The sequence below is a fragment of the Embiotoca jacksoni genome, unplaced genomic scaffold, assembly GCF_022577435.1.
Source record: "Embiotoca jacksoni isolate LCO1_2020_lvr unplaced genomic scaffold, fEmbJac1.0.p SCAF_7, whole genome shotgun sequence".
Classification (NCBI taxonomy): domain Eukaryota; kingdom Metazoa; phylum Chordata; class Actinopteri; family Embiotocidae; genus Embiotoca; species Embiotoca jacksoni.
Window position 1 is genome coordinate 4,030,202 of NW_027185425.1, and position 24,705 is coordinate 4,054,906.

Below are 24,705 nucleotides of genomic sequence, written 5' to 3' on the forward strand. Positions count from 1 at the left end.
GTTAATAGCATTTCCCAGAAGCATCATGCCCTCCTTTAAACACACATTTTATCAGCAGATAATAAAGTTTACTTAGCGTAGCCACATAATTTTGTTTTGTAAAAACCTTATTTACAACCGTGAATGGATGCTACTCAAATAAAAGGCAGTCGGCAATTAAAACTTCAGGTTAATGATGTTGAGTAAAATTACTGAACCTTTAACTGCAGTAACATCAACTTCCCTTTTCCTATTTTTCTTCATCAGCCCCGTCCTCCTCCTCATGTTGTTACCACTGGACACCTGTAACCCGAACAGTGTTGTGTTATTGAGAAAGAGAACACAATACCTTGTTGACCTCCAGGATTTCTCTCCTCTCCTCGCTGGCAGGGCGGCTCTGTCCACCTGAGCGGTCCTCGTGTTTGGAGCCTTCATCCTCCACGAAGGGTATCAGTTGCTGGAAGAGACAGCAAACAAAAATCAAACAGCTGTAAAGAGGATACCTTCCAAAGTGCTGACTCATTCAAATTAGTTGCAGTCAAATCTACACAGTGAATGTAACACGCCATCTGCAATCACACGTGTTTTAAGAGTGGTTGTTAATAGGGCTGTCACGACCATGAAGTTTTAGTTGACGATTACTTGTTATCCAAATAATTGCAATAAACGATGTAATTGTCTTTTTCTTTTGATTTTATGCCACAATTAGAGTACGAGCCCTAATCAATGAGTAGAGATATTTATTGGCATCAAATATTGAAAAAGGAGTACAAATTTCTGTTTGCTCCTTAGGCTTTGTGAATGAAAACTGCACAAGGCAGATATGACATAAACAACAACTTCATTATAAAAACCTATTACTGAAATATACAGAAATTACTGACAATGACAGGTATCAATAATTTAGTAGAAAACACTGTTCCATGGTGGCGCTATTTCTTCAGTCATGCGCCATTAAACCACAGCAGAAGAAGGGGGGTGCAAAAAGATGACATCATTAAAAGAGCATCAGTTAAACCTCAAACAGGGGAAAACAACATGGAAAAAGTGATGGAAATATGAAATGTGTCTGTTTCATCCAGCTGTTTTTATACAGATGAATAAAAACAGGTCTATGGAAAGTAACTGCAGTCTTCTCAAATAAGTGCGATCAGGTTGTTATGTAATAATGTTGGCAGGCCCAGTTGTCAACTAGTTCTCGTCTGGAATAAAACTCCCTGGCTTTTTCTCTTGTTCCTCCCTCCTCTGGTTCAGTCAAAACATATCAAAGCACTGTGCTGCATATTTTCCTGTATGCCCACTGTGTGTGCAGTTACAGGCCACATTCACACGTGTATGGAAAATCTCAAGTTATGCCCGCAAAGCTATACGCAAGATAGCTCTGTGCTGTCTTCTGCTCTCGTTCCCACGAAGTGGTGAAAATGGGGATTCTGTGTAAACTCTCGAACACAAGCCGAGTCTGACTCGCCTTTCCTCGACGCAAAGAGAGACGAGAGTGAGAGGGAGCGAATGCGAGTGGGAGATTAATTCATTTTTAAACGCTCTGTGTGCTTGACCTTGTCTGCTTGACACTACAGTGAGGCTGACGTGCAAGAGCCTCCAGGCGAGGCAGCGCTCCTGAGAGCCGACAGGGTCACTGCCTGCTGCTTTGCGTCGCACTGCCCCCTAGTGGTCACCTCAGGGCGGGGTGGGTGGGTGGAGGGGGGGTAAGGGGGTCACCAGGAGGCGTGCTGCAGTCACACCTCAAGCAATCTACGAATGTCTCGAGAACACACTGTTCCTCGTATAACCGACGCAAAGGACGTATACTGAGGATGTGTGATTGATGTTATACGAGATGGTCTTTGCAGAGCTTCCGCACTGCATTGAATTCTGCAAATAACTACACTGTAAAGCACACACAGTGTATAAATAGTCAAATCTAGTTTGATGTTCTCAAAAGAAAACTGCAGCAGTTTGTGATACTGGAGGAAAGAAATTCCTGCTGCAACAAAAACAACTAACATCTCCAAAAAAACAACATTGTTTTTCCTCTCCAAAACAAAAACCAGACAAGATCACAAACACAGATTAGGTGGGAGAGTCTCTAAACAACTTAGAAGCCAATGAAAAGGGCCATACAGTGGGTGGGTAAACACACCTTGCTCCAATGATTTTTTTTTGGCATGTTTCTAATCTAAATTGCACGAAGTGAATATTATGATAAACTACGGTGTTTGGCCTGAGGTTGTGCAGCTGGAGCAGAGAGCCTGCAGACATTAGACAATAACTTAAGTAGTCTGACTCGTCTGGAATCAATGACTGACGACTGTATGAGCAGAGCTGGAGCCAAATGTCGAAGACTAACGCAGAGTGAGGAAGAAAAATACTCAAATAAAGACAGGCAGCAATAAACTGATGAAGAGAGAGATGACAACAAGACAGTGGGCAAGAAGTCACATAGTCAGGGAAAACCATGGCTAAAGAGGACAGGGAGACATGCGGGGAAAAAGAATGAAAGCACAGAAGAAAGGTAGAGAAAGAACGATCAATAAAGTCACAAAGAGACCGAGAGAGGGGAAAGAAAGAGTGTCAGAGAGGCGTAATAATCTGGAAAAGTTTCACTGCTTGTGTCGGTTTCCAGGCCGAGCTCCACGCCAAACTGTAAACTCTGACTCTTGGAGAAACAAAAGACAGCAAGGACATGTGCAGGGTATTATACCAGACAAACTATGAGCTGGCCTCTAACTCAGAAAAAACTTTTAAGTAGGAAAAGATGAAAGTTTTTTTCATTAGATAATTTCAGGCCAAAGCCAATGACATATTGAATTCTAAAGGCAGTGGGCTGATTTTGGCAGCTTGTGGAGGGAAAATGAAATGTGCTGAGTAGGGTGGGAAAGATGGATGGAGAGTGTATTGTGTGTGTGCGTGTGTGTGTGTGTGTGAGAGAGTGTGCCTGTGTGAGTCATAACCCCTGCTTCTTCCACAGAAGGATGGATGTGGTTTCCTTCCCGACAGAGAAGAATGGGCTAATGAAGTTCTCCAGGTTGCCTCGCTGAGACCAAAGGAAAAGAGTGGAAAGAGACAAGGCGAAAAAATAGCAAAAATAATAAGAAAATAGCAGGGTGAGAGGGAAATGAAATGGCACGGCCGTTCACTGCAGGAAATGACAAGTGGGGAGGAAAAAGAGAGAAAAGGGAGCAGAGGTAAGAGAGTGAAACAAAGCCAATGTGAACAAATAGACTGACGGAGAGAAAAAAGGAAATGGAGAGGGAGCTCATATCGAGCAGCTACAAGAGAAAAAGTGGATGAAAGGTGGAAACAGAGCGAGAGAAAATGAATACGTAAATAGGGAGAGAGTGTGTCCGAGTATGAGAGGAGGGAGGAAAAAGCTGCAACGAACAACAGCTGGAAAGAAAAAAGGGGAAAGCGCTGACGTGTGCATTTGGTTCCAGCTGTTCATTAAACGGATCTGTTGCTAATTAGGCTGCAATGAGGTCATACTGCCCGAGTCATTGATTCCACTTCCTGTTTCGGGGCAGCCAATAGTGAGCAGCTGTCAGGCAGGCACCTGAATTCTCCAGGATGATAAATGGCATGAATGCTGGGGCCAAAATCAACAACCCCTCAGCCCCAGACAAACATGGAGAGCTGAGCTATTGGCTGGTCAGCACCGGACTGGGTCTCAGCCTCGAGGGAAAAGGAATAAACATTTAAACAAGGTGGAAAGCAAGGGGGGAGACGTTGTCGTGACTCAATGAAGGTTTGCGCAGTAACAGCAAAGGAAAACGTCAAAGAAAGCCCATCATAGATTTTGATTTAGAGGCGGATCCGTAGATGAGAGTCGCTTTAAAAAGCCAGTAGATAGATCATTCTGAGCAACTGTATTATTCAATGTAGAAAATGTACACGGTGGCAGCCATCACAAATTAGTTCCAATTTAAGACTGGTCTCCTCCCACATCCTCCTTTATCCTCAGTAGGAGTCTGGTGAGAGAGATTAGCTCCAAGCCAATCTGTAGAAATTGGGAAGGGACTGCCGCAGTCATAAATCCAATCAAACAGTGGTGGATAGCCTCGCTGCAGCCCTGCATGGTGCCTCGCACAGTGTGTGTGTGTGTGTGTGTGTGTGTGTGTGTGTGTGTGTGTGTGTGTGTGTGTGTGTGTGTGTGTGTGTGTGTGTCCGTGTGAGTGTAAGTGCACGTGTGTTGAAAACATGCCTTTAGCAATGCTACACTGCAGCGCTTGCATGTCTATGCTGTAGAAACATTTGTGCGCGGGGCACAGCGGTGCACACGTCCTGTGTACTTATGGCAGCAGGCGGGGAAGGAGAGAGAGGCTAAGCTGAAGTTTTGTTGTTCCTGAAGGCAAATGGTGACCGTAACCAGCAGTAAAGAGACTCTGGAGACTCACCTGAAGCGGCCAATGAATCTGCTGCGAGCAGAGAAAAGACAGACCTAGAGGGAGCAGGTGAGATAACAGCCCCCCAGGGTAAGGATGTGCGTTTGTGTGTGCAGCTTTGTGGGGAAGTGTGTGTGTGTGTGTGTGTGTGTGTGTGTGTGTGTGTGTGTGTGTGTGTGTGTGTGGGAGGGGGGGGGGGGCACTAACAATGGCCTACTTCCTTTAAACTAACAGCTTCTTAATTTAGCAGGCGGTTTGGGTGAAACGCTGGGTTGTAGGAGGGAGTGGCTGGAAAAAGAAAAAAAAAAAAGCAATCCTGACAAGCACAGAAAGCTTGAGATGACGTTTTGCATCTGGAAAGGTCAATCAATCATGTCAAATTAATAATGGAGCTCCAACACTTCAGCACTTACAACAACATCCTGTAAAATATAACTGCAGTTGGAGGTGTTTTTATGTGCTAAAGCATGACTCCATTTGAGTTAAGATAGCATCTCAGTGTAGCAACTAAAACTGTGTTAATCAATGGACACTATCATGATTAGAAAACAATGAAAACATATTATTATAAAGCCTTAAAGGAGCAACATATTTTACACTACGTCTTGATAAATAAAAGCAATAAATGTGATTTCCCCTCAGCTTAACCATTGAACGTGTGTGTTCAGTTTACATTATCTATTTTTAGCATCATCCTCCTCGAAAACTATTTTCAAACCAACTTGTGCACGCTACGCCGTACAGAAGCTCCAGGAGTGTCCCATTCAGGGTCAACATGACTGTCACTTGCTAGCGAGGGGTGATTTTCTTCCTCGGTGGATTTGTGCTGAAGCTTGAAAGCTCGTTATGTGTTTCAAGGAAGCTGCTGCAAGCATCCTCTGATTCTTCCTGAGTGAGGCTCATGTAACATAAATATGGTCCCAGTACTTTATTTTGACCCGATTACACCGGCAGCATCTCGCGTGCACCAACGTACGACGACACCGCAACTAGTTTCAGCCTCAACACACATCAGCTGGCCTTATTTTTGTCATATCTGCTCCACAAATAGACAAATTGCAGCCACCGTACCCGTGTTTCTTCTGTGTGCGTCGTGTGTTCAGTGTGTGATACTGCTGCTGACATGCATCACATGACAAAACCCTCTGCAACATGACTAGCGTGTCATTGTTATACACAGCGAGTACGAGTCACTGACATTTGTCATTTCATTTTTTTTATTTTTTTTTTTACTTCAAATCTTGTCAAATCCAATCGTTGGAAATTCCTTATTGACTTTTGGAGCTAGTTTATTTGCTGGGAAAGTAACAACAACAAAAAAAGTACTATTTCCCTCAATGTTACACCAAAGCCACAGAGCTCCGACTGCGCTGTGCTTCCACCGCATGTTGTCGCTGCTCTGTAACTTTCATGAATGCTTTCCTGACTCGTTTTGTCTTTTGCTGCGTGGGGAAAGCCGACCTTTCTCCTCTCTGGGTGTCAGCACTGAATGCGCAGGTTACAGCAAAGTTATCATTCAGCAAATATAAACTACATACGTTTTTCTGCTTAAACGATGCACCTCACGTTATCTGAAGACAAAGACAGGTCCCACAATCTAACGGGTCATAGAATACGTTGTAACACCAGCTGTGGCCTAAAGTGGAGCTCATCCCTCTCGAACTGCAAAAATGCCACAAGTTCTAACTTTAACCACATATAGTTAAATAAAACAAATATTGCATTTGGCGGTTACTTTGTTGACATAAGCGTGCAGTGCGGAGCTTTTGTTTCCCCCCTTCTGTCAGTGACAGTGATTACAAACACTGCTGACACATGCTTACGTCATAGGCTCTTAGATACTCCGTGGATACTTTTGCAGTTATAAAACTGTGGGTAGATGTGGCCGATCATGATCGAATTATTTTATTAGAGTTGAACCGGAAGTTAGCTGGCTTGGTCGGTGGAATGTTTCAAACTGTAGCTTTAAGAAATGTTATTCCGACTTTTAAGTTGAGATGGTGTGCCACGTTCAGTCCGTCTCACTGAGCAGAATAGCAAAGACAAAGATTCTTTAAGAGATTCATTGGCTGAAAAGTTGAACAAATTTGCATATTTTTTTTAACTCGGACCCGGCTGTCGGAGTCCATCCCTGTCGACACGCTTAAAGTCTACACACATGTGCTTGCCCCTTAAATTTCCTCTATAGGAACAAATTCCCCTCAGCACATTGGTCAGCGTAGCCGTGTCTCACCTCCGGCGGTATGGAGTCCAGCCCGGCGCAGTTTTCGTTGCACTTGTCGTAGACGAGGCGCAGCTTGCGGAAGAGCACAGAGAGCATTCGTAGGTGCTCCTGGAGTTTCCCCAGCCGGTCCTGGTGGGTAGTCGGGTGGTAAGTGACTCCATTAGGCAGCTGAGGAGAACCACGGGGGGAAACGTTGTGTTAAGCAAAGTACAGCCCTGGAATTTTGTTTGTGCTAATAAAAAGCAACCGGCATTGATCCCGACTGACTGCCAAAAAGCACTACAAAGCTGCTGTTGTTCCCTCACTGGTAATAGGCCATTAGAAGCCTTCCGCTAATGCACAGGAGATGGACTTTTAGTTACACAGATAAAAGAGCGATAGGTTCCTTTCTGCTTGAGAGCGACAGCGTTCAAACGGCATAGACACATTCAAAATTGCGCTCAAATATGTTTGCGATTGTGCAAAATATGGTAACTGCTCTTCATGATAGGATATAATCAGCATTTAAACTACCAAACACAAACTCAGCAGCTTCAAAAGATAAACAGCTTCAACTGCTGCACTGTGGATGTTTTCTCCCGCTCTCATACTGAGGCGGCATTACCGGCTTTTAAGTACAATGGGTGTTAAAGAGTAACAAGACATGTTTTTATTGAGAAGATCGACATGCCTCCGGGGCAGCACTGTTTGATTATAAACATCCTACATACGGTAGTTTGAAACAAGCCTGCCTGCAGGGCGAGCAAAGCAAAGAGAGAAACAGACAGGAAGAGGGGAGGGAGGAGATACATGAAGAATTTTTATGAGTATAAAGACAGCCTGTGATCTAAAACAACAAGTCACAACAATGCTGTTTGTGCGTATTCTGTGGCTGAGGCATGCTTGCTTGGCCCATCTCTGGCTGGGATTTTAATAAGGTGCAGGAGGAGCGTCTCAGAGGATCAGGCAGACATCCGGGAAACTCCGGCTGACCTCGTCTTCAGGACGCAGCCGAAGCTGACCTACACGTGAACTGAAGAACGAACTACATGCACATATAATATATGATAAAATAAAAGGGAATCCAATAGCTTCTTCTTTTTTTTTTTTTTTAAGATATTCCACAACCATCCACTGGCAGTTGATTGCAGTAAACTAAAATACTGTGCCTGATATATCAGTGTGAGCCAGAAGAAAATCATACTTGTGTAGAAAAACAATTTATACAACCAGATCCAAATGTAGGACTAGAGGGAAAACCTTGTGTCTTCAATAGCTCCCTCTTTGTTCTGACAACATAAACAAAGCCAAATAAACACAAAGAAAATGACTTTGCTAGTGTTGGATTTATCATAAACATGTTGACAACTCTTGTCATATTACATTTGTGCTGAAAAATATATACATTATTAGTAATTTATTCCTTTATATGTGTTTCTAAGGTCTTTGGTGTTGTTTGTGACGGTAAATTAAACTTTTAACAACACAAAAAAGACTTCTGTCATTTAAATCAGGAATATTCAACGCTGGAAAAAAATCGTATCCTCACGCTAACATTTATTCTTTGCCTGCCTACATGTCCTACTTTGACATGTCAAAATGTAATACGTGGCAAACGCCCATTTGGAGCCAGGCTACTGACGACAAACGTTTTTCCTACATCAGCAACAATTTTGGCATCTTTGTACTTCCTGCCAGTTTATTACAGAATCGAATCCAGATCGAATTTTACACAAGAATTGAAATACATGCCAGATTACATTTACAAACTTTAAACTCTCTGCTGTCTCTGCGGGCTTCTGATACGTGCTGCGTTGGGCCGTTGAGCTGTGCCAGATTAAAATCAAGAGTTGATCAAGCTTTTTCGCCGGCTTCTCTTTAGTACCGAGTCTGCTGGCACAGTCTTGTTTTGAAATCCTGCATCAAAAGACATTTTCTAAAGAACTGCCTTCCTGACTGAAATGTGCATAATAGTCATCTGTGATGTCACGTCAGACCTTTTATTACAATTTATTTCATATTTTTTACGTTTTTGTTGAATTTATGTTCATCATTTGGCCTTGTATGATTAGATAAAAAAATATATTTGATCTTTTGTACAATTATGTTCCATGACAGTGTATCCATACTGCAGTTTTTACACGCCTTGTGTTGTTATCCTCATCTTAGAAAAACGAATGCATGCTTTTATAATGTCTAAGCCTTGATTTATGTGCTGCTCTCTTGTTTGGTCTACCTAAAGAAAATGTTTAGAAATACTTCAAAAAGCTGCAGCCTTACTACCGACGAAGACCAGACGGAGAGCACACGTAACATCTATTTTTGAATCCTTGGTTGATGGGTCAGTTTTAGAATTGATTTTATGATTATCTTACTAGTTTTTAAATCCCTGACTGGTCTGGCACCAGAGTATCTCTCTGACAAGCTTTTTAAATGTATACCTAGCAGATCCCTATGATCCTCGACATCTAGCCACTTAGTTGTCCCAAGAACTTTCACAAAAACACCTGCAGGGAGTTGCCTTTCTCTGACTTTTATCGATTTTCAACATTTTATTTGTTTTCCTCCTGAAATCTTTTAAGTGTTGCTATATATTTTTGTCTGTTTTTATGTTGTTTTCATGTTTGGGTCTGTGTTGCAGCGCCCTGTGAAGCCCTTTGGGCTGCATGTTTGTTTGAAAGGTGCCATATAAGTAAAGTTGACTTGAGTTTAAGAGAATGAAATGTCTTATTAAGGCATTAGGGCAGCGGGAAACATGCAAACGATGTAAGAGAAAGCAAAGTGAAGAGCAAACGTAACCATTTGACAGGTATGTGGGCAGAGAGAGACAAACCTGCATGTTCCTGAGGAGCTGGAAGATCTCCATGGTCCTGAGGACAATGTCTTGGACCGACTCCTGGCCGATGCGACACAGCGAGGCCGTGTTGACATCCCGTGCTGACTGGGCCTGCTGCTGCTGCGGCTGCTGCTGCTGCGGCTGCTGCTGCGGCGGAGGCTGCCCACCGAAAGGCGACACAAGAGGAGGGGTCGTCATGGAGACGGCAGGATGAGGATGCTGGTGGAGGAGGTGTAGGTGCAGGTAGAGTTACCCGTCAGGCTGATCCACAGCAGAACACCTTTACATGCCTTTCATGAGGTGTTTTACAGCAGGAGAGGAAAGTCAAGATGAGGAGGAAGAAAGTTAAAGAAGTTACTGCAGGTCTTGAATGTTGCGGCGGCCACATTAATGTATAACGATAGTGGCTTGGCATTAAGCTCAAATACAGTATCGTAGTTAATTAAGCACAACTGCAACTTTCCAAGTCTTGACAGCTGTCACACACGAATAGCTTCAAGAGTCCACCCAGCCGTGCTAACGTTACAGCCCTTGAAATAACTTGCACTCCGGCGTTTTCGATGCAATTACACGTTCTTTCACGTCAGTAAAAAAAAGTATTTTCGAGGCTATCCTGCACTTTAAACGGCACACCCTGAAGCACTGAGCCGAGTAACGGGTTAATTAGCCCACATGTAAAAAGTGGAGTAGCTGTCATCAAAGCTAGGTGGACAAGTCACGACACTCCAGCTTTCTTTCCGTTCATTTGTTTATGTAGTTTGACTATTCCGCCACCACTTCATCCTCGAGCAAGGCAGAGACTGTTGGGTGTTTATATAACGGCACAATAGACGGTGTAGTGTTACCTGTGCGGTGATAATTTATCTCTTATGTTGACATGTCAAGTCTCCTGCTCTGCTCCCCGGCTCTCAGCTTGCTGCCAATATCGCGAGAACTCGTCTTGACAAATGGCCGTAAACGATGACGTAGAAGCGCCACTTGAAAATGTTTTTTTTTTTGTTTTTGTTTTAGTATTTTTATGTGAATATCAACAGAACCACATGTCATAATGGACCCGGAATGAAACAGAATATTCAATAATATTGGAAATTACTAGATCTATTTCCAAATTAATCCCTTTCCTGCAAATCTTTTAAAACGAATGACAATATTACGGTAATACAAGGCGCACTACAAATTTGTTCAGGCTACTTAGAGTAACATTGCCACTTACTGGCGTATTCCTATATAACAACATACACATCTGACTTTATCAGCCTCCGGGTCATTTTACGCCACATGTTTGCTTCTTAAGGACCACTTTGTTTTTGTCTACTTTATGTTAAATTAGATCCTTCGGTGCATCCATCCATCCGTCCTGTACAGCTGTACAGGATTATTTTGTGAGCCCTCAGAGTTCAAATTAATTTGAAATACAAGAGGTGTACTTCCTCAGCACGTGCTCTGACATGCAGCAGAATTACTGCTCTGACTTACAGACACTGCAAATAAGAGCCTTATTGGGAAAAATGAAGGGCTTTGCCTTCAGGCTAGAGTGGGGCTGAAAAAGTAGATTAGGATGCTATTACTTAATTTACATTATTCATTCAAATTCAGGGTTACAGGCTGGATTTCAATTTACCTTTATCTGAAACACATTTGGTGTAATAACACCCTGAAGTCATTATTTTTGCACTTGTTCTCCTTTTAGCTGCAACACTCATATTAAACAACACTGTCAAGTTCACTTGACTGCTCACAACTTCTTAATTGCTGGAGGAGTGCTGGTTAGCTTGCCAGGATGAACGAGCATTACTCTTACAATCCCCATCTGCTGTACCGCCAGACCAACTGAGCCATGCCATTTGGAAATGAGTTTCTCCATAATCATCCAGCTTGTCTTCTTGGTGTATTTAATTGGGAGGAGGGAGTAGTGATGGTGAGCGAGTGGAGGCAGGTAGTAGGATGAAAAATGCTCTCCCGGCTCTGAATTATACATTAGACTTTATGAGAAGGAATTTTAACACTGCGTTCATTCACACACAGGGAGAGGAAAATGTTAATGGTGCGTGTGAGTGTGTGGCAAATGTGCTCTTTTCAAATATCTGTCTCTGAGCTCTGAGTTACGGGAGAGCCCATCTATCATCACTGATCAAAGTGAATACAGAAACAACAGGATGTATTGATCAAATCAAGGCACACTGATGGAAATGTATTTAATGCAAATGGCCTTTAGGTGTTGATGTAATCGAACCTCATTGAGACTAAATAAATATCAAAGCCAGTCATTCATCACACTGTAATCCTTTCAGAAATGTCATCATTCATTTATCCAATTTTGTGTTTGCTTAAACAGTCACAAGCCTCACAGGAGAGTAGCAGGAGGGCAATTCAAATGAAATATTAAACAAATAGGCATCTTATGTGTGTCGCTTGCAGCATTCTGTACATACATTACATGCTGCTGTATGTTAATTGAAGGTAATTATAAGGAGAAACCAAGCATTTAGGCCCTTTATTTAAGTAAAAGTACTCACTGTGAAAATACTCTCTTAGAAGTAAAAGACCTGCATTCAAAAACGTACTTAAGTAAAAGTATGCGAGTATCACTGTTGTGTAAGAACCATGTGTCTCTTAAAAATGTCAACAGGGTCAGTAGAATAAGCTCAGAAAAATACATGTTATGAATTTTGTGATGATGTATTTTTCAGTCGAATCCATGTGAGTTTTTATATGGTGCATTTTAAGACATAGAAGAATATTCTCAACACATAAAGGAATGTTTCATCCTTCATTTTGTAAAAAATATTCAAATTCAAAATCACCAAATGTGAAGATACATGGTTTTTACTTGAAAGGAATGGGATGAAAACATATCTGAAAAGTAACTAGAGCTGTCAGAGAAAAGTAAAGAGTAAAAAGTAAAAAGCCTATTTTCCTTTGAGATGTGGAGTAGAAGTATAAAGCTGCAATAAAAAAAAAAAGTATAGTGGGCTACAGTACTGGAGTAAATACACTTGGTTACATTCCACCGCATGATCAGCTAATATAGATATCCTTGAGAGTCCCGACAGGTTCATCGTACCGCAGCATGTCATCAGTGCTGCAGGGATTTAAACAGCGAGAGAGAGAGAAGGATGATGGGATGGCAGCGAGAGAGGCGGGGAGGAACAGCTGCAGGAAAACAAGCTCAAGATGGAGCTAAAGGTATCAAAAACCTGATAGGGATACAGACAGAACACCCCTTGTGAGGAAACACAAACCGTGTAATAATTATTAGCTGAGGGGATATCGGAACTAAAACGGATTATCTAGCAACCTAGTGCATTACTCATGCTTTAATTAAATACGCACTGATCTGGTCCCTGGGCTAAATTCAGATGGAGAGAAACAAGGGGAGGGGCAGGGGATGGGGGGGGAGGAGGTACAATGGTTTGCTCTGAAGGCAGCAGCATGTAAAGTCCACTCAAATTCCACAGCAAATTCACCTCTGAAGAACGAGATAAGTATACAGCTTAAAAGGTATGGAAACAGAGAGGGGGCAGTGTGGGTGTGAGTGTGGTCATGTATGGGTGCGCTTGTGTGCTGCATTTAAGCAGAAATGTTAGAAGTGGCCAATCAGCAGCTAGTCTGAGTGTCTGATATTTCAATAATCTATGCCATTTGAAAGAAAGCACCTTAAGACAGATCATGTATGATTACATGGGGAAGATATGGGGGAAAGTTTTCACATGGGAATCTCCATGTGCTTTAATACATTAAACATGAAAATGTTCCCAAACCACATGTTTCCATGGTCAAAATACATTTTTCACTTTGTGTTTTTGCACGTATGTGAAAAATATGTGGTTTATCTGTAAGGACAGAGAAAAATAACAACTCTTCAGAGGGCAACTGATCTGTTTTTATTTTCATTAATAAAGGGTTGGTATGAAAATTAAAAGACAAAAACACGAACTTTACAAAAGTAGAATAAGATGTTCCAAACTATTTTAAAGCAAGTTAAAAGAGGAAAACTTACAATTTAACATGAAAAAGAATCTGATTAATTCTAAGATTAGATGATAAATCACTTTGAAATTGCAAAAACTAAAATAATTTCACTGTATTTCTAATTGTGGATATCTTCATGTAGTATGATAAAATATATGACCATTAGATGTGGATATTTCCAGAATAAATAACTTGGTTGGCAGCAGCCAGCCTCTATGTGTCAGTTGTTATTAATGCCGCCCTTGACCGTACCACTGAAGCTCAGAACACCTACAGCTTTCGCTGCAGGATACAGGAGGGCAGACGAAGGTCAGACTCAAACAAGCTGTCCGCAACATGTCAGAGGCCCCTCGCACCCCAAAAAGGCCACCAACGTACATTGAAAATTGGCTCAAGTTCATGGAGGTGGGTGATTGTTAACAGAGATCAACGTACCCTGCTCGACAATGGATCCATTTTTGGTGCTTGTTGCCCAGCAACAGAGCTGTGCTGGCAGTTAGGGGTTAAACGGACAGAGTCTGAAACAATTTCGTGACATTACCAATCAAGGTATTCAAAATATGAATGTTTTATTGAATGATTTACTGCAGCTTGTACCTTACAACTGTACAAAATCAGAGAAAATGTGTTATTATCATGTATGAAACTACAGACAAAGGTTTCCACACACAGGGCTACTCAGGTTTCTGGTGAAACAGTCAGTGCTTAGAAATATAAATTGGTCTATATTTAAAAGTATCAAACTGTGCAAAGGGTGGTCTTTGTCCAAAATCCAAGGTTGATATAGATAACAACAAAAATTACTTCGGCACTAGCCTGAATAATAATCAAACAACAATAATGCACATTTATAGTCTAAAAAGAGGAATTTACTTTTTACAGTACTCTTTGTGATTTCAATTTCATAACGAACACACTCAAGAAGCAAAAATCAACTCATGAATAATACGATTTTGACCAGATGTAACTTCCCACAGGAGGATGGGGTGATGAGCTTCTCCCCAAAAATCCCTTACATACAGAGCCATCCCAATTGTTAATGAGGTATCAATATTTCTTTGGGACTGTTAACACAAAGGCACTTCAGGCAAAGTCCTGGGAAGTTTGTCAATAATGTCACAGTAAAACAAAAACCCCTAAGGTCCCATGAGCAGTGCAAGTGTCAACACATGTTACAACACGTGCAAGTGTCAACACATCACAGCAGATAGAGCTGGGATCAGACCTAAGGCTGGTTCCTACTTCTCGGGGTTCTCGCACAGTCTGCATTCAGGTTTCAGGTCAGCCTGCCTCTCCATCTGAATCGTAACAGAGTGGAAGTTGTAGGAGGAGAAGCAGGCCTGTGTCATTTTTCTTAGGACGGTCTGAGCTTCCACTGACTCATCTGTGGGGGAGAGAGGAAGATAAACAAACGTTAGTCACCTTGTGTGTTTATGAGCTTTAAAAAGTGTTCCAACACTGAAAACAACAAAGTCTAGAGTCATTCTGGCAGCCTCAATTGAGGGAGAAGTTGCTCAAATAAAAGTCAAAATTGTGATGGAAATCGTGGAGATGAGGTGAAGAAGGCAGAGGAGGCCGTTCTGGGTGACAACGCAGTGATGTTTATTGGCAGCAGCTCGATGGAGGAGAGAGGCCACAGCGTGTGACCGTGCCCGGTTACTAAACCTCTCCGTCTGTAATCTCACAAGGGCTCAACTTTAAGGAACACATTGGTTCCGATAAGGAAACGAACATGTCCTTGGCTGAATACTGCCAGACAGAGAGTCAGACATGTTGTGTCCAGTGTGACCACAGTCAACACTTATCATGGACCGTTAGTTCCTGAGGTCGGTGTGTCCTTCAGGGGACCTTTACCCCACATTCAGGGAATCAGAGGAGTCTCATAGTACGTCAGGTCTAAATAATAGAGTTTCCTTGACAAAAATACCATCTGTAAAGTGACCATTTTAAGGCTTCAGGCTCAGCTCTATAACATTAACTTGACAACTTTCATCAATCTAATTTGTGCCTCATCTTCAGCTGCACTTTGTCAGCTTGCTTCATCCTTTAGACAGAGCCACGCTTTGAGCTAAATGCTAACTTTCACTTCACTAATGTAGGCTTGCTGGCATTAAGACCTGAAAAAATTAGCAAAATGTTGCAGCACATCATTGCACTTTTACATACACACTCAACATTACCATTTTTTTGCCCCAAGCAACTCCTGAGAAAAATATCTGTGTATTTAGCGAATGTCAGCTAAACGTCCTACTGTCTTCATGGATGTCTTGAGCAGAACAGGAGCACCGATGATGGCGCCCGCTTACTTGAATGAAAATGCAAATGTGAAACCTCTATGTGTAAATTCAACCTTATTTGCAGCTGTTGGAGGTGTTAACGATAAGCAGAAACTTCACTGTAACCCTGTTTAACCCATTTTCAGGAGATAACCCCTGAAACTGGGTTCTCCCCCTTCTCTGTAGCAGGTCCAACAGGCCCAAGGCTAAAAGTCAGGGTTAGCCCACTTTGCAATGGGCCAACATTTTGACAATGTAAAAGCCTTCTTATCTTGGGGCTGCTAAGGGAGCTGTTAGCACAAGGATAAGTTCAGTGCGGAAAGCACTTTTTGCTTTTGTTACAGGGGAGCAATTTTCTCCCAAGAGAGTGAGCACAATCTTCAAGTTCTAAAAAATATACATAAAAGTATATTTAATTACATTACATATTGTATCTTTAAAAAAAAAAAAAAAAACACTTCTACACGGCGGGAACTTTAATCTTATTAAAGTAAAGATTAACTTTAGTTAGCTTTCACTCATTTGCTGCGCATGTTTGCATTATCTTTTAGACAAAAACATGAATGTTAGCTGAAAAAAAAGAAACTTGTATATTTTAGTAATAGCCTACCAGATTTGATATGGCCACTGAGCGAGTTCTGACAGATTCATGAAGCAAGTTAACAAATATCAACAATTCAAAAGGTAATATCTGGATTAAATCATGTGCAGACAGTTCCAAATTATGTTTCAAGACAGACCGGAGATTTCCTCTCACCTATGGCTACATGTGCAGTCAACATAGCCTGGTTCATGGTGAGGGCCCAGATGTGAAGGTTGTGCACTGCTGTGACGCCCTTCACCGCCAACAAACCATCTCGCACCTCACTGTACTTCACCCCATTCGGAATACCTGAGACATACAGGGAAGAGAGGAAAAAAAAGACAAAGAATAAGTATAAGACTGTGAGAAAAAAAAAAAAACCTCCTCCTATCAGTAAAGTGATGTTGACACTGTATTGGAGTTTTTGGATCGGTAATAATAACCTCACCTTCCATCAGGACGATACAGATGTCTCTCAGGATGGTGACAGTGGTAAATAAGACAAATATGGAGAACAGGAAGGTGCAGATGGGGTCAGCTATCTTATATTCCGGCTGAAAGAAAAAAACAATGCAGAAAATGAGCATTATCAGACATGCCTATCTCGCGTGTAATTAAATAATTTTATCGATTTTGGCTTCTGTCAAATGGAGACTTATTTTTCGAGCTGAAAAATGTATCATTTCAGTAAAACCCTTTCTGTCATGCATCTATAAAGAAAAGTTTTGCTGCTCAATATCTTTAAAGAAAAATCTGTGCTGGTTACTGAGAAGAAAGGGCCAAACTGCACCTCATTAAGGAACACAGGACAGTAACAATTAATTATGTCTTATATAAGGAAGCTCATTATTTGGCAGTAATGACTGCCAGGGAAAAAGAAATCTGCAGCACACTGAAAATCACTGAGCAACAGAGCAGCATGTAAAGAGCGAATGTGGCAGCATCTTTCCTGCTGAAGACAGCCACATCTTTGTGTCGCTCGATATTCCTCGAGGGGGAGAGTGTTTTTAGCACTGAAAATATGGAGCGTGGGAGGCTAAAAATAATTCAGGAATTATTGAATGATGCACTGTATGCTAAAACTAGCCTCACACAACAACAGTAAATATTTCATTGAATAAAAAATAACATTGACTAATAGCAAAATAATCTTTGAAGGGTTTTGTATTGTTGGTAAATTTGATCTGCAGTCTGATAAGAATTTAACACTATATATTAAAATATTACTTTTGGAATAAGTCAATAAGGTCATTATGACATAAATCACACATGAGCTAATGAAGAGACATTTTTAATCCCCGTGTCATTGTTTATTTTGGAATACAAACGTGAAAATCAGCAAATTAAATTTCTCGATCAGCTACTTACTGACACACAATATTTTGTCATTTTCTGTTTTAAAAACAAAGGTTTGATTGCTTTCTCTGAGCTGTTTTTTTTCTCTGCTTTTCTTAGTCAAACATGTTTGTGTCTATTTGTTATAAAGAATACTTTTCCAAATTCCAATCCTGTGTCACTGTATTAATTCTTGCATTAGAGGACCGCTTTGTAAAAAATATATAAATAATATATGACATGAAAACAACATCTATATAGAGCAATCATTATTAGAAAATATGACATGTGTGGAGACAATTGTGACTGAATCATTAAAAATGTATTAATTATTTTCCTCTTTTTACATTTTACATTTAAAATCAAGAAAATGTTTGTCATTATTCCTGTATCCTACTGACCCCAAAAGTATGTCAGATATACTGTGTGAATTTTTTTACAAATTATTGAGGCTACGGATTTTATTTAGAGTATTTATTGTTGTTTTTAATGGTCCTTCACATCTGCTCTGTTCTTTCAGTAATAAACATTTTAACTTGTCATGTGTGTTGTTTCTATCACTCCCATTCTGTAGAATATAGAGAGGCCTGGAGCCACGACAGACAAATGGAGGCCCCCGCCTTGTTTTGCCGCAGCATTCATTATGTCATTCCCACTTACCAATCAAATCTGATTTAATAAACAGATCTCATAATTACACCTTCCAATATATTCTGCTCCACATGAGAGTGCAGGAGACATACACACTCAAACCTCAGTGGGACTTTTCAGGATTTAACATTTAAATCTGCATTTTAAATGATTTTCAACAGAATAGTGACGAGATAAACCTGTCCTTTCATTTCCTAATCCGTTATCAAAATGCTCTTATTGCATTTCACGCCTTCTTTCTCCACCTCATCTCCCATCAAGGGGTTTAGTCTCACTCTTAGACCTCTCATCCCGTGTTCAAACACAAACAGACATGTCACCTTGAAGAAGATAATGAGGGCGCTGACGAGCACGCTGATGCTCTGCAGAAGATCTCCCAGCACGTGTACAAAAGCTGCTCGCACACTAGCATTGGCCTGCTGAGCCCTCCGTCCTGACACGGAAAAAAAAAATAATAGAACATAATTATATAATAACAGAACAATAAAGTTAATTTTAAAGTCCAATGGACTATGATACCATGACATTATATTGAAATTGTTTCACAGCCATCTGTGATCACATCTGAGAAAAAACTGACAAAATAATGATTTGTGTATTTGGAACATACCGTGATCAGCCTCATTTTGCTCCATGTTTATACGGTCCTCATTCGGGTGGGTGCCGTTCGAGATCGGAGTCTTTTCCTTTGCTTTACCGTGACTGTGACCGTGTCCGTGTGAGCTGAGCCCGCCGTGACTGTGGCCGTGGCCGGACTGGTGGAGGGTGACCGCCATGCTGTGGAGAGAAGGAACATTTTTGAAGCAGTACACAAATCGGCCCTGAGACACATTTTGACACAACAAAAATTGCTTTTGGAGTCCATGAAAAGTACTGTCCTTGTTATAATCGCTATAATTAGATCATAAATATTCAAAAAATTTTGTTAAAAGCTTTATAAATGAGAGACTAATGTGTATTTTACTCACACAATATTGGCCACCACAGCACAACTGGAGGTAATGAGCATAATATCGCCTTCGATAGTGTAGTTGTTATTGATGATGCGTTCCACAGCCAGGTAAACCAACACTCCCGTCACCAGCCAGATGGTAAACACTGACAGCAGCGCGCCCAGGATCTCTGCAGGAGACAAGAGACACGGGGAGAAATAAATCAGGGCAAAACACAACAAAAACGGTGGTCAAACACTGACTGGAAGCTGCTCTAGATAACAGAAACAGCAACTCCAAACGGTTTGAACTTTAATATGCAGTTATACGTTGCGTGCGACATGAATTAAGAAAGATACAGAAACTAAGTACATTTAGACTAAATATTATTTATGTGCTGAATATTGGACGGAACTAGCAATCAGTGAAACGTGGACAAAGTCAGAAGTCAGTTATTTCAGTTTCACTGCTTTAAATTGCTAATTAAGTATCAGAGTTAAGCAGGAGGCTCTGCAACTTGCTGAAGACAGATAGTTGACCAAATACAAAATATGATCACAATCTCCCCTTCTGTTCCTGACTTATGGCCTTGAACAATGACCAGAAAAGGGTTTTGGCAAGCTATTTACATGCCGCACTGAGATTGACCTTTGACCTTTTGTATATAAAATGTCATCAGGTCATCTTTTTTAATCTTTAAGACATTTGGGTGAAACTTAGCGTATAAATTCTTGAGTTGTGCCCACAGACATGATTTGTCATAGTGCCCCTAAAAAAAAAAAAAAAATTGAATAATTTGTGCAAAATTTGAAGAAATTCTCTCCAGGTGTTCCTGACATATTCTGTGAATGGGATGGACAAACAGACAGCTGATAAAACATAATGCACCTGGACACTGACAGTAAATACATGCGACCATACCGTACCTGCACGATGCCAGCCATAGCTGAGCCTGTACGTTGCCGGTCTGGAGGACAGCCAAAGGGAGAACAGACTGATGATGAAGCTGATTAAGTCCACCAGCAAGTGGGCAGCGTCGGTCATCACCGCAAGGCTGCCCGCAAAATACCCACCTGCAGAAAGAGAGAGTCAGGACAGACGATTATCGTTTCATTGCAGAAATGCCGAATTTACACTCGTGGAGAATTAAAAAAAAAAGAAAAGTGAATGAGCCACAAGGTTTGAGAGAGCTGGCGATTGAGCAGAAACAAATGAGAGGAGGCAGACCTTGGAATACACCTGTCAGTCCACTAGGGGATACCATATCAGTGTCAGGTATCTCCTCGCTTAGGCGGGGAAAGTACACGTATGTATGAGCGGCTTCATAGAAGGAGGTCATGTACGGAGGTCATGTTACAAAGTACAAAGAGAGATAGAGCCCTCGCAGGAAGAAGTTTGGGAGGGTATGTTGATTTACAGGACTTTCACCCAGAAGCCAAGTAATTTGAGAGAAAGCTTTTAAGTAACATAAGTGAATTACTCACATAAATGTACAATATTTAACTCATGTAATTTATGTTAAGTGACTTATGTGACCAGGATGTAGTGATATTTGTTGAAAAAACCTGAGCATGTTGAAGTATCGGAGACATATGTGACGTGCACTGTTTCTGAGTTTGTGTAACCACTGTTACTTTAAGTTTACATGCCGTTATGTACATTTGCTTTGCTTTAATGTGATAAAGTAAAAAATATCATATTTCAACTGTTGTTCTGGATTACTCATCCAAAGTGTTCAATTTCCGTTACAACAGGTTCCTGCAAATATTTCCCAATAAAAGCCTTATTAAGAAATTAATTTCTTTCTTTTTTTTCCTGAATAGCTAGAGGGTTTTTAATTTGAAAGATACAGGAAGAGTTGAGTGTGCATTACCACGGGATGCAATAAGTTTAACAGGGTGATCGAGTTGCCATCAGGACTCAATCGATAAACCTTAAATGTCAATATTCCATTTGTTTTTATTTGCTCTTTTGTGAGACATTTATGCTTTGGAGACTATTGGCTCATAAAGCACCTAAAAATTTTAATCAGTTTCATCTCAGAAAGAGAACTATTGATCTCCGGCAGCACTATACCCATGTTACCAATGTAAAAAAAACAACGTATTTTAACCCGAAACAATGATGTATTCCCAACTTCTACTTTTTTCTTAAACCTAACCAGGTAGTTTTTGGTGAAGAGAGAACAAAGGTCAGAAGAGAAAAAAGTTAACAAAGTAAAGAAATTAGTGGAGTGGATAACCTATGACCAGGATAAGCAAATATCAAAGAGTGACAATATTAAAAAGAAAATAAGGTTGCCAGAGACAAAAATGTCAAAGATGACAAAGATGAAAGAAAGCCATAAAAACAGCGTGACTCACCGAGGAGCTCACCGACCATGAAAACCAGGCAGATGACAGAAACCACGTACAACCTCTTCCTGGCAGTTTTCTTCTCTGTCTCGCGATCCTCCTGTGCCTGGCTGTTGTCATGGCAATGCCTGATGCCACCCGTGCCGTCGTTCTTTAATGCCTCCTGGTTTGGCACGCTGGAACAAATCAAATCAGAATATATAACATTGTTGTGATTATCTGTTGCAGCTGACTCTTTAGCAAGTTTCAGACACAACAATTAATTTTCATTATCCATTAAGAGAGAAAAGAAAACCCTAAAACTACAAGGAGCTGGTTTCATTGTTAAAGTTATTGCAGGTAAAAATTCTTCTTCACATTTGTCCAGGTAAAGTTATGTTCATCCAAGCAGTCTGTAGCAGCTACATCTCTTTCTGTTGTGTTTAGCGTCAATATGTATAGATGCAGATTAAAAAGAAAATTACACGAGTATTTTTTTTTTAATATTGTACAGAAAATTGCCTTAAAAAACAAAACATTAAGAGTACATTTTTAAGTACAATTTTAAAATGTGATTGTATGATGGGTTTGTTTTATTTTGCGACAAAAATAAACTACAATGTAGTAAGTTTGGTTGTTTAATCGATGATAAATTAAAAGACTAAAAGAAATTTGAGGAGGGACTTTCTAGCCAAAGTAATGTAGTCAGTAGAAATGAAATGGTTGGCTGTGTGATCAGAATAATACTCATGCACATGAGCCACTCAAGCCAGTTTCATGATCAGTTGAACGCTGCAGGCAACTGTATGATAATCAAGCCCACTCAACAGATTACCCAACAGAACACCAACAGTGTTTTCTTCCCCCGAGCGAGAGACAAATATTTGCCTAAATATCTTGTTTGATAGATTAAAACCAGCATGAGTACGTCACAGTTTTCAGGGTCATATTAGGAAAATAAAAAATTAGATTGTGCATTTCTTTAAGAAAATACAGTGTGAATACCGCAAGCTGCTGCTCGTATTTCATGTTTCCGCCTGTAAGCATTCGGGACCTTTCAAACAGAGATGGAGGCGGGAACTCTGGCAGATGCACTTTATCAGCCAGAGACTGACAATTACAATTACAATTACATAAATATATACATGTGCATTGTGCGTTTCTGAATTTTCCATGTAGGGATTTGTGCCTCACATTCATAAAGACTGCAAAACAATGCATCTGCAAGTTGAAAATATCCATGCTGGAAAAATCCCAAATCCACCAACACAAATAAAAGTTTATTGTCAAAATATGACGGTCGGCAAAAGAATAAGCACTCCTAATATGCATGACTGACTGTAAAACTTCACAAACACGATGCAGAAATTAGATGATGCTATGATGTTCTTGAATTTGAAATACACGGACCAGACGTGGCCATCGGACAGGACGTGGTTCCCAGAACACCTCCTCTTTTTGCGTCCTTCACATGGGATGGAAATAAAGTAATGTTGGTTCAGTGCGTTGATCAAAGGTCTGTAGGTGTAAAAGAGGAAGCACTCCACAATAAGAATGTGAGACTCCTCCTTGTTTTGTTCAGTCTTTGGGATGATCCCACTATCCAGGGTGTTATTAATGCCATGAGACTTCTCAAACTTCACTATTCAGCATATTATTTACAAAATAAAACATAGTTTTAAAAAGTCATGAAAAAGTCATGAGTTTTCTTTTTTTTGCATTTTAACAGTGGAAATATAGATATATCTTAAAGATAGCCAGAGCCATGTTTATTAGATAATTGCTTTTATTTAACTTTTTAGATGTCATGATTATCAATCTATCTATCTATCAATCTATCTATCAATCACACATACAAACATGCTGAATTCAAGCTATTATAAGCTAATTTTAGCACTAGAGCCATGTTTCTTATGGTAAGCCAGTACAACTATTAGCACAACCATAGAACAGGATGAAGAAGAGTGGAAGGAAGATAACCAAATACAATGACACTGATTAACAAGTTAATAAGTGGGTGACTTTGTCAGAGGCAGTGCACACCTCCCCTGTGGTTTCTTTTTCCATGTTGACTGAATAACATAGGCTCCAGCCCTGCCCCCCTTACAAAAAAAAAGCAGTGTTGTCAAGATCACGTTTTAGATGTCTCTGATTTTTCCCTCTAAACTTCTCAGTTTTTATTTTTGTAAATGTTCAAAGGATGAAATATTTCACCAAATATTGTTGTTTTTTTCTCGTTTCCTCTTCCAGTAATAATCTGACAACTCGTCAGCTTTATCTGCTGTCCCTGTAAAACTGTATAAAGTATCCAATTCCACCTACAGCAGTAATGCTTAACGCACCTTCAAGTGCTTCAGTATAAATAATCTAATATTGTCATATTTATTAATAAACGAGAGACCAAACCAGTACTTTCACTTTAATACTTTAACTTCATTTTGGTGCTAATAGAAGAAATTTCCCCTCGGGGATTAATAAAGTGTATAATACTTTTACTAAAGTAGGATGAGGATCGGAGTACTTCCTCCACCACTGGCCAATGCGCTGAATGCAATGCACGTTTGCGCACAGCTCATCTCATGAGACCCCAGAGTGGTCCGTGTGGAAAACCATTAGGTCGCAGAGGAACGTGAGCAGACACTGCCACATCACAAGCACCATGACAGGGCAAAAAAAAAATATTATTTTTCACAATGGAAAGTTTGACAAACTTTTTTAAATGATTTTATCTAATTTGTGACAATATGAGTCACTAGATAATTTATGATGGAGCTACGGGGAGGGTTTTTTTTCTGTTCTTCTATTCCAATTAGATTTTTAGTACAAATTTGATTTCTTTGAAAAAAGAAAGAAAGAAAGGCTTACCTCCCTGTGGTGTATGTCCTCTTTGGGTCAGTCAGCAGGGGAAATTTCTCTGGATCCTTGTTTTTGAACATGGCTGATGCCGTGAACAATACGAGATACGCAGAAATGTCTAAAAGTCGGAATAAATTGAAAACTACAAATAAAACGCGTCTAAAAAAAAAAAAAAAGAGTCTAAAACAATACAATATAAAATTCCCTACATTAAGAAAAAGTTTGTTTCTTCAAAAGTTTAAACTTCCTGTCGTGCTCTTCTTTGTGTTGTCTCCTCTTGGAAAGCTGCCGGACATCTTCTCGAACAAACCAGGGTGCAAACAGCTAAATATTGGATGCAGCCTTGTGACTTCAACTTTTGGCACCGTGT

General features: G+C 40.4%; 2 protein-coding genes across 2 annotated transcripts in view; both read right to left on the reverse strand.

Moving 5' to 3' along the window:
- med30 (mediator complex subunit 30) overlaps positions 1 to 10,310 on the reverse strand; it is a 49,507-nt gene extending 39,197 nt beyond the window's left edge. Inside the window, exons 1-4 of the mRNA XM_069176286.1 lie at positions 10,243 to 10,310; positions 9,395 to 9,687; positions 6,592 to 6,750; positions 329 to 436 (exon numbers count right to left, since the gene is read on the reverse strand). Of these exons, the coding sequence (XP_069032387.1) occupies positions 329 to 436; positions 6,592 to 6,750; positions 9,395 to 9,595 (468 nt within the window). The 5' untranslated portion in view covers positions 9,596 to 9,687; positions 10,243 to 10,310. The remainder of the gene's footprint in view (positions 1 to 328; positions 437 to 6,591; positions 6,751 to 9,394; positions 9,688 to 10,242) is intronic.
- Positions 10,311 to 13,483: 3,173 nt separating this feature from the next.
- slc30a8 (solute carrier family 30 member 8) lies at positions 13,484 to 24,458 on the reverse strand. Its single transcript, XM_069176292.1, has 9 exons — positions 24,345 to 24,458; positions 21,510 to 21,676; positions 20,073 to 20,219; positions 19,183 to 19,336; positions 18,825 to 18,991; positions 18,535 to 18,647; positions 16,677 to 16,782; positions 16,403 to 16,537; positions 13,484 to 14,753 (listed from the first exon to the last, which is right to left on the reverse strand). The coding sequence occupies exons 1-9, from the start codon at positions 24,413 to 24,415 to the stop codon at positions 14,608 to 14,610; spliced, it is 1,206 nt and encodes a 401-aa protein (XP_069032393.1). The 5' UTR covers positions 24,416 to 24,458; the 3' UTR covers positions 13,484 to 14,607.
- Positions 24,459 to 24,705: the final 247 nt, after the last annotated feature.

Excerpts from the sequence above, each read along its gene's own strand:
- slc30a8 (XM_069176292.1), bottom strand. The coding sequence starts at position 24,415 with ATGTTCAAAAACAAGGATCCAGAGAAATTTCCCCTGCTGACTGACCCA. Across the intron at positions 20,220-21,509 it reads CATGGTCGGTGAGCTCCTCG|GTGGGTATTTTGCGGGCAGC; the intron begins GTGAGTCACGCT and ends CTCTTTCTGCAG. Across the intron at positions 18,992-19,182 it reads GCTGTGGTGGCCAATATTGT|CATGGCGGTCACCCTCCACC; the intron begins GTGAGTAAAATA and ends TTCTCTCCACAG.